The following is a 14,500-nucleotide window of genomic DNA, read 5'->3' as shown; positions in this document are numbered from 1 at the left end:
CGTTTCTGAGAGCCGTACCTGTAGCTGGGTCTCAAGCTGGGCTTCCAGACGGTCCAAAAGCCTCGCCTCCTGCTTCCGGGCGTCCAGGCGGATCCGCTGGTGCACCGTGAACTGGGCCAGGAACCCTTTCTGCTGCGCCAGCATCCTGGAGGAAGGAGCGCAGGGCGTCCGCGTGGCCCTTGCCGCACCTCTCCCCAGGGCCCGCCGCGTCGCAGGAATCGGCGACTGACAGCCATCCTTGAGCCCTTGGAGCCGGGAGGAAGGCTGGCCACTGCAGGCACGATTTGCGGGACACAGCCTGAGTTCCCCCACTAGCGGCCGACTCACAAAAGCAGACGCCGTCTGGTTAACACCTGGGAGTTTACAGAATCTCACACACACGTTTTCACTTGCTCCTGGGCTGGCTTGCTGACCCCAGCAGGACCGAGAGGAGAAAAGCTAGGGAGAAGCTCAGGGGGACGGGGTATCCCTGAGGTCCTCCAGCTGCAGAATAGTTGAGCAGCAAGTGGCAGCTTCGTATGAGAAAATAATTTTAACCCTGGGTGGTGGCTGGGGGATAGTTTCCTGAAAGGACCCATCTTCACTTAAAATGTCAGAATTGCCTCAGCCCCTCCCTAGGATGCAGAGTCTGAGAAATCCTGAACACGGCAACCTCATTACTGCGTGTCACGGAGGACGGAGCTGGGGCTGAAGCTGGGACCTCGACCTACAGAGAGCCCCACCTCCCTCTCAGGAGCAGGGACTCCTCCCCTCCTGCTTTGAATACCCTCTTCTCCCCAGCCAACCTTCCTCTGGTCCTCAGCAAACAGAAACATTCAATACCACCCACTCCATCTCCATTCTTTTCAATCTTTTGTGACTGATTTTCTGAAAGGGGCTGACTGTCTAGACCTGAAGGCAGAAGCCACTTTTAGCATCAACAGGCAGCTGTCCACGGAGTGAACCTGAAGGCACAAAATTCCACTTGCTTTTGCTTCATCTTCTTCCTTCTACCAGTAGTACCATTCCCTTCTTCTTTATCGTCTGGCAAACTCCTATTCATCCTACAAGACCCCATCATCCATCATCCATCCATCCATCCACCCATCCACTTATTCATAAAAGTATTTCTGGGCTTCTAGGTGCTATGCTGGGTTTTGAAGACACAGCTGTGAATAAGAGACTCAGTCCCTGGCTTCCTGGGGCCCCACTCAGAGCTGGGTGGGGATAGATATTGAACAAACACAGCTGAGGTCAGTGCTCAGCAGCGTGGTCTCTCTCACACCCTCAGGGAGGTGGCGTTACTTTCCTGGGGTGGCTCTAACAATGATCACAAACTTGGGGGCTGAGAACAATAGAAATTGATTCTCTGATGAACAGCCTAGAAACCTTCAGTCAAGGTGTGGACAGGGCCATGCTCCCTAGGGAAGCTCTAGAGGTGAAACTGCTCCTTGCCTCTTCTGGCGGCTGCAGGCAGCCCTTGGCTTGTGGCTGCATCTCTCCAATCTCTGCCTCCTTCTTCACATCATCTTCTCTGTGTGTGATCAAATGTCCCTCTGCTTACTTGGTCATTGGGTCCAGGGCCCAATGGGACAGCCCAGCATGATTGGGTCCTTTCCTCAAGATCTTCAACATAAACGACATCTGCAAAGACCCTTTCTTCCAAACAAGGTCACAGGTATACGTTCCAGGGATTAGGATGTGGACGTAGCCTTTGGGGCCCCCTTTCAGCCCACTACCGAGGCTGCCTGGTGGCTTCTTGCTGTGAGCAGCCTCCACCCACTACCTGCTCTGTCACCAGTCCTGGTCACTCTCGGCTGTCATCCTGCTGGCTGGTCTGGCTTCCCCCATTGGATTTGGCTCTTGGATATTCTGGGAGGTGACAGGACTGCACGGGAAGGGCCTGGGGGTCAGGGGCTGGGCTTCACCCTCAAGGCCGGGGGAGCCCTGGGAGGGTCCAGGAGAGTCTCAGACACTGGCTGCTTCATGTTTCACACAATGCCTGGCTGCAGCGCAGGGAGCAGAAAGGATGGGACCACAGGATGGGACCACACAGGAGTCTGGCTGGAGGCTGCAGTTCTAAGCCAGGAGGGGAGTGACAAGGACTCGCTTCCAAAGTTGCACAGACACACGCAACATTGTAAATCAACTCTACTTCAATTTAAAAAACAAAATCTAGTAGCCATCATTAAAAAAAAGTCTTTCAAAATAGGTATTTTAAAAATATCCATTTCCAGAAGCAGGGAGGTACAGCTCAGTGGTAGAGTGTGTGCTTAGTGTGCACAAGGTCCTGGGTTCAATCCCGGTACCTCCATTAAAATAAATAAATAATAGATAAATAAATAGAAAAGCTCAATTACTCCCCCAATTACTCCCTTTCATAGTTAAATTCAACTTCGAACATAAGGCGTCCATGAGCTTAGGCACCCGTCTAGGTGACTCAGACCCCACAGCCAGGTCTACAGCCAGTCCCTCCCTCCACAGGGTGCCCGGAGGGCAGCAGCCCTGAGCCGGGGCACCACAGGGCGGCCCCAGCACAGCCTCTGTCCTCTGTGAGGACTGTCAGAGCGTGGCTGTCCTGTCCTGGGGCCCAGGATCCGCATGTTCAGCAGGGAAGTCAAGTGAGACGGATGCCCCCAAATCTGAGAACCACTGGACCGTAGTCTGATGGGTGTATGACAGTCAGAGCAAGTCTCTGCCTCAAGCCACAGGCAGGGCGTTTGCTGACGCTGTTAACGGCAGAGGGTCTATGGGGGGGGGATGCTGGACTCGGCCTGACCTGGAGGATGCCGCGGTTCCTGCTTCCTAAATGAGCATCAGATGAGGGCGGGGCCTGCGCTGCGGTGCGGGCCCCTCCCCTCCCCCCTCGTGGGGCGGCGGCCCCGCTGCTGCTTCTAGATGGTGGGATGCTCTACTTAAGCAGGGGACCACCCCCCGCCCCTGCAGCCGTGGTCCTGCAGCGCCCCTCCCCCATCACAGCCCCGGCGGGGGCTTCCCACTGTCTCTGCTTGTCCATTTCTCCCTGCGGGCTGTGAGCTCCTGGCTGGGAGGTGCTGTCCCTGCCTAGCTCAGGATCTGGGTGTGTGCTTACAGGGACACGCTGGTAATGAGCCCACATCCCCTCAGCCCACTGGTGGCCGTCTGCCCTTCGGAGGACAGATTCCACGTACACCAATGGTTTCTTACAAGCACCTGCAACCAGGTCTCAGGGCTTCTTCTGGCCACAGGGAGGCAGACAGGGGCTTGGCTCAAGGATGGCTAGGAGGGCTGGCGAGCTAACACCCCCAGGGCAGACTCTTAGCCAGGGTGGAATGAGGGCTGCTAGACAAATCTCCTATTTCCCTCGCCCCTTGCTGGTGTAATTGGAAGTTGTTCTACACAGAACATCCAGACTGGGGTTGGGCCTCAGCTGCCATGGAAACCCCTCATTATCACAGGCCTTACAGGCTTTTCTCCCATTGTGGTAGGCCACACAGCGCCCCCCACAGGTGTGCACGCCCTAACCCCTGGACCATGTGAAGATGTTACGTTACATGGCAATCAGGACTTTGCAGGTGTGATTAAGGTTATTGATTTAAATTCAAGATTATCCTGGGTCATCTGGATGGGTCTCAATCACCGAAGACCATAAAAGCAGAGAAGTTTCTCCAGCTGGGGTCAGAGAGATGCAGCAGAAGACATTCTAAGTGTGGGCAGGACTTAATGCAGCGAGATGCAGGGGCCGCATGCAAGGACCAGAGAGAGGCCTCTAGGAGGTCAGGCAGGCCCAGGTGACAGCCACAAGGAAACAGGACCTCTGGATTCTGCTGACAACCTGAACAAGCCTGGAAGGGATTCCTCCAGAGCCTCCAGTGAGAGTCGAGACAGCTGACACCTGGACTGCAGATCCGGGAGATAACACACTGTGTGGTTCAAGGCTGGCCCTTGTCAGGGCAGCAGCAGGTAACTGCCTTCCTCCTCCCTTCCCTCCCCCCTTCCTCCTCCTTTCCCTTCTCCCTTCCCTGCTCCCTCACTGTGCTTCCTGGGGTCGCCTCCCCAGTAAACGATCTTCCCCTCTGTCCTCAGCTCAGGGTCTGCCTCTGGGGGAACCTGAAGTACAGATGGGAGGGAGGTACCCTGTCAGGGCCACGAAGAAGACCAAGACCTGGAAACAAAGCCTCCACTGCGTCTGGACTTGTGCCCTTGTGCCTGGTCCCTTCTGGGGGCTGCGTGTAGAGGGGGAGCCGGACAGAGGCTCGGGGGCTTCCATGCGGGTTGGGTAGGCAGATGATACCCAGATCAACGGCCGAATGCATGTGAGGTCAGAGTGTGACAGAGAAACATGAGGTGCACAGGGGCCAGGGATGCCCATCCGGGGGCCCACAGACAGCAGGGAGACCTCACCTCCGATGCACGGCTCCAGAGGCTCCCTGAGCTCCACCTGCCATCTGGCCCCCTGAGGAAGCGTTGCCGAGTTCTTGCTTCTTCTGCAGCTTGTAATTTTCCATCCTCTCCCCTAGACCATGAAACACACAATGATCAAGGTGCGTGTTTGGAGGATGGATGCAGTGCCAGGTCTGGGCCGGGTGCTGGGGTGTGAGGATCAGCAGGACAAATGGTTACCAGCCCCCGTGGTTCACCCAGGGAAGGGCTTCGTGTGCGTGAAGGTGCTGCGGCTTCCACACACCACACGCCTCTCCCTGCAACGGCTCAGCCCTGGCTCTCTTGTAAGTATCAAGAGAAAAGGGAGCTGAATAAGAGTTAACACTGAGAGGCCACCACAAACCCCTCAATCTCCACACCAGAGAGGAAAAGCCACTCACCACGCAGAGCTGAGGCGTGTGGTGAGCCCCGCAGCCGTAGGTGCTGAAACGGGTGCTTTCCAAGGAGCTGGGATGTTGGGCCTCCCACGTCCGAGGTGCACTGGCCTGCATCTCAGAACATGCTTATACTCAACTAGCTGCTACACTTACCAAGTTGCATTTAACTAGTTGTCCCACTGACCCAGGTGCGAGTAGTGCGGTGTCAGCAGGCCGCTGACCTCCCTGAACCTGAGCCTTCTAGAGCTAACAGAGAGGTTTCACCTGAGGGTCCCCAGGGCATGGCCGTCTATAACTCTTAAGTAAAAAAGAGTTGCCTGAATTTAAAAAAAAAAAAAAAAAAGAGCTCGTGTGATTAAGTTATGTCACTTCAATGCATTTGGTGAGAAACCCCCTCCCTGGAGTTGGGGGATCAAGAAGCAGGAAGTCAGAGCTGGGAGGATGCACTAAGGGAGAGCCCACCCCGAGCCTCACAGATGGGGAAACTGAGGCCCAGAGAGGGGACGTGAACACCCCAGTTCCTGAATGTTCTGCAGAGGCGATCAATCTCGTCTGTCCCCTGCTGAACGAGGCCTTATGTTGGAAAACCAGCATGAAGGATCTGTGGCCAGCTGGCGTATCTCTGGGTACGCCCCAGATTTTATTTGAATGCAGGGCTTACCTTCCCAGCCAAGGGGAAAGTAACAGTGGCAGACAGCTGCGCTCACTGAGATGTAATACTCACGGAAGACCGGCCCCAGGACCCACGGCCCGTCCTCCGTCCAGAGACCTCGGACAACCCAGACAAAGCCCAGCAGAGAACGTGGGACCCCACCCTGTTCCAAAGCCCCAGACGTGGGGAGGGATGTCACAAGAAGAGGCGTTAAGAAACTGGCCTTTGTCTGTTACTACATGATGTCCTTGCTGGCCTGGGGATGTCATCCGCTCCTTCTCCCCGGTGGCTCCTTGCCAGAGCCCACAGGGGAAAACCATCTGGGTCTCAGGCACATTGTGGGCCACCAGGCTGTCCTTACTCACAGTCACTGTGACAGCTTTAATTGAGGGCGTCTCTATCTCTTTGGCCACCAGAAAGCCCAGAGCCCTGTCACCTCTAAGCAGGGATCTGATGACGTCTGTCCCAGACGATGGCCTATCCCTAACTCCATCCCACTGTCCCGTCCTTGTCCTGATTCATCTACTTTGAAAAAACCCTATTTACTCCAGGGACATGTTCCTGTAAGTGCTTCTTCAAAAGCCTTTCGGGGCCAAGGCAGAGGATAACTACGTACATAAAACAGTTAAAAAATTGAATTCCCTCAGGTAAAATTTGAAACACCTGATGCTTCATTCTGTCCCGAACTAAGAGCACGTCTGGCTGGTTGTGGGCAGGGCCCCCGCCGGGGGTACCATACCCTGTAGGGTCTTCAGATGCTGCAGCTTCCTCTCCTCGTGGTCCTGCATGGCCCTCCCAATCTGCTGGTAATATGCGTGCACGAGCTGGCCGACGCCCGCGCTGGTCACGTAGACGCTCTCGGCCGCCGCCTCCATCAGTGTTCCCTGCGGGCAGGAGGAGGACTCAGCAGGGAAGACGCACGCAGAGCTGGCCGCGGCTGACACGGCCCCCTGCTGCCCCTGGCTCTGGCTGCCGTATCCTACCCACTCCCAACCTTGGCTGGTCGGGCGCAGGATGCACGGCTAGTGTCGATGCTCTCATTTCCTTGGGAGGGATGGTCTGAGGCTGGCTGTGTGACAGTGCTGGCCAATGAGACGCAGTACTACAAAAAGCCTGCTGAGGACCTGCCCTTCCTGAACATTAAGGCAAAGCTTTGGTGTGGATGAAAGACTTTGCTGCTTCTCTCTTCCTGCCTGGAACGCAGACTTGATGTCTGGAGTGGCAGTGGCCATTTTGAGATCATTAGGCAACAAACCAACACCCAGAATGAGGGATCAGAAAGACATCACCTGGTCCTTGGTCACATGACAGAGCCTCTGCGCCAGCCTGGAACCACCTACTTCCCCATTTCTTGTAATGTGAGATCAGTAACTTCTATTTATTTGAGTACAAATTTCTGTTACTTGCAGTTATAGGCATTCCTCAACGATACACCTTCAGGCCCAAAGCGAGGAAATGTGGAGACGCCCCATCATCGGGGACATGTGGGCTGTGCATGGGCCAAGTCACCATCTTTTACTTCATAAAGTGATGAGCAAAAGGCAGGTTCAGGAGCCCTCATTTCAACAAACACATACTGAATGGCTCCAGGCTTTGGGCAAGGAAAACACCCACTGGTTATCGAGTGGCGGTGCCTGAGTGGCTGGTTATGTCCCAGCGCGGAGAAATGGGCCCTCATTTGCAGGTGTGGACAGAAGCTGTGGAGGCGAAGAGGGTGGAGGCCCAGGATGCAGAGAAGGTGTGAGCGTGTCTTCTCGCTCCCCTGCTCCTCCCTGACTGTGGCCGGTTCTCCTTCCTGCTCTGTCCACATCCAAGTCTGACTCCACCCGCCAAGGACTCTGAGCTGTGGCCTTGCACTGCCAGCCAGGAGCTCCCACGCCGACCCCAGGCTGCTGCTCAGCCCTAAGCTTGCCTCTCGTGCACGCCTGCCCACCCACCCCGCCCCAGTGCCTCTTGTCCCTCGGGTTCCCCAGGCCAGGCTGGTTCGCACCTTGAAGCCATCCGTGTCCTTGGCCCGGCTCCTGGATGCCGTGGTCCTCGCGTGCCCCAGCAGCGCCTGCCCGATGGCTTGCTCTGTGTGCTGCTGCAGGAGTTGCCCGACCCCCTGGGCCTCGGCCACGAGCTGCTGCTGAAGCTGCAGCCGCACCTGCTGCGCCTCCTCCTCCAGCCGGCTGGCCTCCTCCAGGATGCGCGCCTCCTAGAAAGTACAGGGCAGGGAGAGGTGGGCGCCCAGGCTGCGGCCCTGCAGAGATGCTCTGGCCAGGACCAGGACCAGGACCAGGATGCGGGGTCAGCCTTGCCTGGGGTTCCAGGGAGATTGGGAAAGGGATGGAGAAGTGGAGGAAAGTGGAGACCCTAGGCTGGCAAAAGCCAATACATAGTGGATGAGCCTGGGTATCTTGAAGACCCCCCCAACGCATTTATTGGGCATCAATTGTGTGCCCAGTGCCATCTGCGGCTTCTCATATGTACAAGAACTTCCTCATTCTTCCAGAACACAGTGAGGCCTGAACACCAGGAATGATGAGGACATAGAGGCTCAGAGACATTAAGTAACTTTCTAAAAGTCACACAGAAGAGCTGGGTTTTGAAGTCACATCTGAGTCTGAGAGTAATCTGGTACATCATGGAAGCCAAGGCAGGGAAACTGGGGCCCAGAGGTTTCCTTTCATTGTAGGAATGAGTCGGAGAAGGCGGTGAGGGGAGTCAGAGGCAGGGCAGGAAGTCCTGCCTGCATCCCCCCAAGCCCTCCTGGGCAGGGCAACAGAGGCTGTGAGCTTGTCCCTCCCCAGTGGGTCAAAGACATCAGCTGCTCCTACAGCTCAGCGGCTACGTGAGACCTGGAGTCAGCCTGCTTGGGTTAAAATCCCAGCTGTGCAATTTGCAGTCTTTCTTTCAGTTTGTTAAGACCTTAAAACAGACTACGGAGCCCTTTTCTCCCAACCCCCAATGATGACTGTACCTGTCTGTGCTCTGACTTCATACGCTTTTTTAGTGTAACTCTCATGATAGTGTACACTAGAAGCTTTGGGCACAGGTTGTCCCCTGACGGGGGCTGCCCTTGTCCCCACCACACAACGGGGGGCGGGTGGGGGGCAGGGCAGAGCTGAGTTTCTGGCTGACCGGGCTGGAACCTGGAAGCTGGGGATGCAGCGCTCCTGCCTGGGATGGGCGGGGGGCTGGTGCACATCTTACCAAAGCTCTGAGCAGCTGCCACTGATGCTCGTCCAGACACTGGGAGGAGCCCTGCTCCAGGGCGTGCTGTTCACGCAGCTCCTGGAGAAGGGTCTTCTTCCCGGACAGTCTCATCTGGGTCAGGGTGGTGATGGTGCTGCCACGGAGAGCCAGCCGCCGGATTGCTGAGCGCAGGAGCAGCTCATGCCCCTGCAGGATGCACTGCGTGGACCTTTGGAGAAAGTGGGTGGGGGAGCCGGGGGTTGGTCATTGCTCTTGGCTTCACTGAGTGTGACGGTTAATTTTATGCGTTAACTTGACTGGGCTCCGGGGCGCCTGACATCTGATCAAACGTCATTCTGAGAGATTCTGTGAGGGTTTTTCTAGAGATTAACATTTGAATTGGTAGACTGTGCAGACTGTCCTCCCTAATGTGGGTGGGCCTCATCCAATCAGTTGATGGTCTGACGAGAAGAAAAGCCTTCTCACTCACAAGTAAGAGGGAACTCCTCCTGCCCGACTGCCTTGAGTGGGTCGTGGGTTTCTCCTGTCTTTGGACTTAAACTGAAACACTGGCTCTTCTTGGATCTTGAGTCTGCTGGCCTTCAGACTGGAGCTCGCACCATCAGCCCTCTTCATTTGTCACGTCTTCAGACTTGGGAGTGAAACTATATATTGGTTCTACTGAGTCTCCATCTGCAGATCTTGGGACCTCTCAGCTTCTAAATCTCTATCTCTACCTACACTTACTGGTTCTTTTTCTTTGGAGAATCCTGACTAATACCTACCAAGAAACACCCCAAATAGTCACAGCCCACAGGGAGCCTTTCCAGAAGTGATTAAGCTGGAATCACCCTGTCCTCTGCTGACCATCCTCTCAGACACGGGTGCTTACCTCGGTTATATTCAGCAATCTGTTCTTTTATTAATCTTTTCAACCTTATCACATCTGTCCCAAGGTTCAGATGCGTATATGAAGCTGCCTTCAGTACATCTCCACTCAAATTTTTTACATAAATCTCAAAATTAATACTTCCAAAACTGAAATCATGAGGTATTTTTGAATTCCCATCTCCATGAGTCAAGTAGAAAACCTTGGTCCACCAGAGAAGCTCAGCTTTTGGTTTTATAATTGCAGTCCTTTCTGACAGCCCAGAAAGCTGAACAGAGCCCTGGCAGTCTGCTTCCCAGGGAGGAGAGACCTGGCAAACACCCCAGGCTTCCAGCTGGGGGCCCGCATCCTAGGAATAAGGAATCACCCCTTGCAAAGACCTAACTTTGAAACAGATAATTCACAAATGGAGTGGTTGATCTGCCACTGTCTGAAATCCCTACTAGAAGTAATTCTCTCTGGAGAAAGATTCCATCATTCAAAGTCTTAAATTATCTCTACAATTTTTAGTAAGAGTGTGCAGCATTCAATAAAAATGATTAGACGTGCAAACAAGTAAGACCTGACCAAAAATAAACAGAAAAAACAGACAACAGAAACATACCCACAAGATATTGGATAATCAGCTATGATGAACACGTTTAGGAAATTGAATGATAAGATGAATTTTAGCAGATAACTGAAAATGATGAAAAAACTAAAACAGAAATTCTAGAACTGAAAACACAGTAACCAACATTAAGAATTCAGTAAATGGCTTAACAGCAGATAAGACATAGCTAAAGAGAGAGAGAACGAGGAAGACAGCTCAAAATAACCATCTAGACTGAACCACAGGGAACAAAAGAATGAAAAATACAGAACAGCATGTAAGAGACAAATGACATAAGGTGGAAAGTTCTCATAAATGTGTAATTGAAGCCCAGGAAAAGTAGGAAGAGCATGGACAGAAGGAATATTTAAAGAGATAATGGCTCAGAATTTTCAAAAACTAATAGAAGACAGCAAATCATAGATTCGAGAAGCACTGCAGATTTATTCAAAACAAGCAAGCAAGATATGCACACACAAAATAACCCACCTCCGGGTTTAAGCATATCATCATAAACTGATGAAAACCAAAGAACAAAAGAAAAATTTTAAAGTAGCCAGAAACAATTGAAATCAGAAGATGAAAGATTATCTTTAAAAGTATTTAAAAGATAACAGCTAAACTAGGATTCTATGCCCAATGAAAACATTCCTTAAAAATGAAGATGAGACAGACATTTTCAGACAGCAGAGCCCAAGAGAATTTGTCACTAGCAAATCTAAAACAAAGAGATCCTCCATGCAAAGGAAAATAATGCCAGAAGGAAACTTAAAGATAGAGCAAAGAATCAAGAGCAACAGAAGGGGTAAATCTAAACAAATACTGATGGCATAAACCAAAAATAATATCTCAGTGAGTTGAAAATATGGAGAGATGTAAAACACCCAATAAGAAAAGCATAATCTGCGAGGGAGGAATAAATGGAGTTAAGGCATTCTTCGGTGTCTACATTCTGCACTGTCCTGGAAGAAGGGATATATTAACGTACATTAGATTGCGACACATCAGGGATGCAGTTCAGAATCTCTGAACCATTAAAATCATATAAATAACAAGCCAAAAGAGAGATAAAATAGGAAATAATAAAATAACTAATCCAAAAGAAGGCAAGAGAGATGAGAAAAAGGGATATAGAGCAGGTGGGACAAACATAAAACAATTAGTAAAATGATAAATTAAAAATCCAAATACATTACCAAGAAGTTTTACATTAAATATAAATGGATTAAATATTACTACAATGAAAAGACACAGGTTTTGAGGCTAGACAAATCTTTTGATTGCTCACTACTGTCCTCAACACTGCTCACCAGTTTTTATTCACTTGTTTTCATCTCCTTCTGGTGCTCTCCCTGTATTATCCAATAATATAGCTATCCATCTGCTTCTTGACGTATGCAAAAAATAGTTTCCTGGAAAAGGCTAGGCAACTAGAAAATTAGTTGTATCAAAATAATTTTTCTCCTATGAAATAAGGAAAATAAGTATTTTTCAGCAAGCTAATAACCATATAAAACATTTAAAATATATTAAATGTATTAATAAATGGAGAATGATTGAAATGAGCACAAGAGGTCTTTTTAGGGGTGATGGAAATGTTCTAAATTTGGATCACGGTGATGGGTGTAGAACTCTGTAAATTTACTGAAAAGCATTGAATTGTACACTTTATGTATGTAAATTGTACCTCAAAAAATATGTCTAAAGAGTTTTTACAAAAGACAACTCTATGAGGTAGGTATTAGTAGTCCCATTTTATGGTTGAAGAAATTGGGGGTAAGAACTAAGTCATGTGCCCACATCAATTCTGACTGCAAACTTTCATCCACGGCCTTCTGTTGTCACTCTGTTTCACAGCTACAGTTACAATCTGGTTGGTCTCAAACCATGCTGTCAGGGAGGCAGGAAGGTAGTTACAACATCCACCTTACAGATGAGGACACTGAGGCTAGCATGGAGTCTCACACAGGACACAAGGCCCCCACCCTCCAGAAAGCCACACTCACTCTTCACTGAGGCCGCCAAGGTGGCCCAAGACTCGGTGGATGATGCTCTCATGGTCGTCCCGCAGGTGTGCCTGCAGCACAGTGGACAGTGTGTGCTCCTCCATCCACACCTAGACCCCAGGACAGAGGGACAGGGGTCAACTCAAGCTCATTTCATTCATCATTACTTTGTTGGATCAAATTTTTGTTTCTTAATTTTAAAAATCCCCTTCTCCTTTGATTTAATTAAATTCTCTTATACTTCCCTCTAAAGTTTTAAAAAATTTCCTATTTGCATGTACATCTTAAAGCCATTTAATATATATTTTCTGTGGCATGAGGAAGGGATTTAATTGTCTCTGGATAAATGGATGCTAATTGTCCCAGCACCATTTATCTTTTTTATGACTGGCCTGTTGACGCCACCTTGTCTGATAGTTTCCATATGTACATGAATCTCATTCCAGACTCTTTTATTCTGTGGGTCTGTCTGTTCATTTCCGTACCAATAACTCCCTGCTTTAATTCCTGTAGTTTATCGCAGGACTTCACCACTGCTAGGGCGAGTCTTCCCAGGTTCTCTTGTACAAAACTGTCTTGGCTGTTCTTGGTTGTTTTTCTATACATGTGAATTTTAGAATCAGTTTATCCAGTTTGGGTAAACAACTCTTGGATTTCCTTGTAATTTGACTGAATTGCTAGATTAATGTGTAGAGAATCACTGTCTTTCCAGAACTGAGTTTTCCTATCCAAGGGTCAGGCATTTCTCTCAATTCTTTCTTTATCCCTTCAATAACATTTTATAATTAAGCTCCATCAGGCTCTTATAAACATCAGTCAGACTTATTTTATTGGTCACCATGTAGCTTTTATACTGAAGAAAATCTTTGTTTCGCCATTGTCCTCTACTGCTTTGAAAGTTACCTTCTATTCTATTTCTATTCCTTCCATAGTTTTACATTTTTGACGTATATTCCTGTCTCCACAAATCCAAAGTTAATCAGCATTTCTTTTACCTTAGGGTTTATGACTGTCAGCACGTCCGAAAATTCCTTATCCCTTATCCCTTTGAATATTATCTCTCCTCCACTCTCTCCATCCTTTCTTCCTAGAATTCCTGAAAGATTGAGGAGGTCCCTCCAGGACCTTCTCATTCTGTTCCTGTCCCTTCACCACTCTCCATCTCTTTAGCTCTCCATGCTGTATTCTGGGCCACTTTCTCACATGTAGCTTCTAGTTCACACACTGCGTCTTCAGCCATATTTAATCTGCTGTTTAACTCATTCATTACATTTCTGTTTTCTCAACTATAATTTTCTGTTTTTAAGAATTAATTTACTTTTACTGAAGTGTAGTTGATCTACAGTGTTGTGTTAGTTTCATGTGTACAGCAAAGTGATCCAGTTGTACATAAACATATGTGTAGATTCTTTTTTCAGATTCTTTTCCATTATAGGTTATTATAACGTAGTGAATATAGTACCCTGTGTGGTACGATAGGTCCTTGTTGTTCAATCTGTTTTATATATAGTAGTGTGTATTTGTAACAACTATAATTTTCGTTTATAAAAGCATATGGTTATTTGTCTGCTTTTTCAGCATGTCTCGTTTTCACGCTAATCATTCCTTCTGTTGTTTTTTTAATGTTTTAAACATAATTCCTTTATAAGCTCTAACAGTCTCTTCATCTGAATTCCTCGGTGCTGGTTGTGGTCTAAGCTTGGCGTGCGCTGGCCATGCTGGCTCTCGCCTGTGGTGTGTTGTTCCTTGTGTGTTTTGTAATTTTGGATGTTAGCTCATCGTCAGGAGACTTCACCTGTGAAAATGCTGTGAGGTCCAAGGCCACACAGCTAATACATGAAAACGTGGGGCAGAGACTCAAATTTAAGTCTGTCTGTCTCTAAAGCTCCTCCCTGCCTATCTTGCACCACGAGGAGAAGCAGGCACCTGGAAACATGTAGCTGGCTTGTGTTACACCAAGGACTCAGTCACCAAGAGGACCTCTCACCTTCCCATGTGTGTGGCTTTTCAAAGGGCTCTCCCTCCAGCAGCCTGGAGATGGCCGTGCTGCGTGCGGGACAGGGACGAGGCACAGCCGCCCGGGTGGAAGTCAGAAGCCTGGACTTCAGCTCCCTGGGCCTCGTGATCGTAGCACTTACACTGAGTCTCACAGAATCACACTGTGCTACCCAGAACTTCTCATTAAAGTCAGTCTCTGACTCCTCTTGGGAGGAGTCTCAATCATCTGTCAAAGTGCTTGAAAACCGGAACATTCTAGAAAATTCTACACAATCTAGATTTTTTTACAAGGTAAATCAACATTGTCACTAAGGGCCATGAGGGTCTTCGGTGTGCATTTTGAGAACACAGTTAAAAAACTAGCAACAGGATCCAAAGATGGTGAAGAGGACAGAGATCGTCAGACTG

The 14,500-nt window shown here is 49.7% G+C and overlaps 1 protein-coding gene across 3 annotated transcripts in view; it reads right to left on the bottom strand.

The window, feature by feature from the left end:
• The window catches only part of EVC (EvC ciliary complex subunit 1), a 66,712-nt gene that overhangs the window by 2,826 nt on the left and 49,386 nt on the right, over positions 1-14,500 (bottom strand). For all 3 annotated transcript variants that reach the window (XM_072946447.1, XM_072946454.1, XM_072946460.1), the window contains 6 exons: positions 12,095-12,204; positions 8,626-8,836; positions 7,421-7,627; positions 6,170-6,314; positions 4,363-4,474; positions 19-145 (listed from right to left, as the gene is read on the bottom strand). In XM_072946447.1, coding sequence (XP_072802548.1) covers positions 19-145; positions 4,363-4,474; positions 6,170-6,314; positions 7,421-7,627; positions 8,626-8,836; positions 12,095-12,204 — 912 coding nt within the window. The remainder of the gene's footprint in view (positions 1-18; positions 146-4,362; positions 4,475-6,169; positions 6,315-7,420; positions 7,628-8,625; positions 8,837-12,094; positions 12,205-14,500) is intronic.

This window comes from Vicugna pacos, chromosome 2 (genome assembly GCF_048564905.1).
Source record: "Vicugna pacos chromosome 2, VicPac4, whole genome shotgun sequence".
NCBI lineage: Eukaryota > Metazoa > Chordata > Mammalia > Artiodactyla > Camelidae > Vicugna > Vicugna pacos.
The sequence above is the reverse complement of the archived record's forward strand: the minus strand, read 5'-3'. Positions and strand labels throughout refer to the sequence as shown.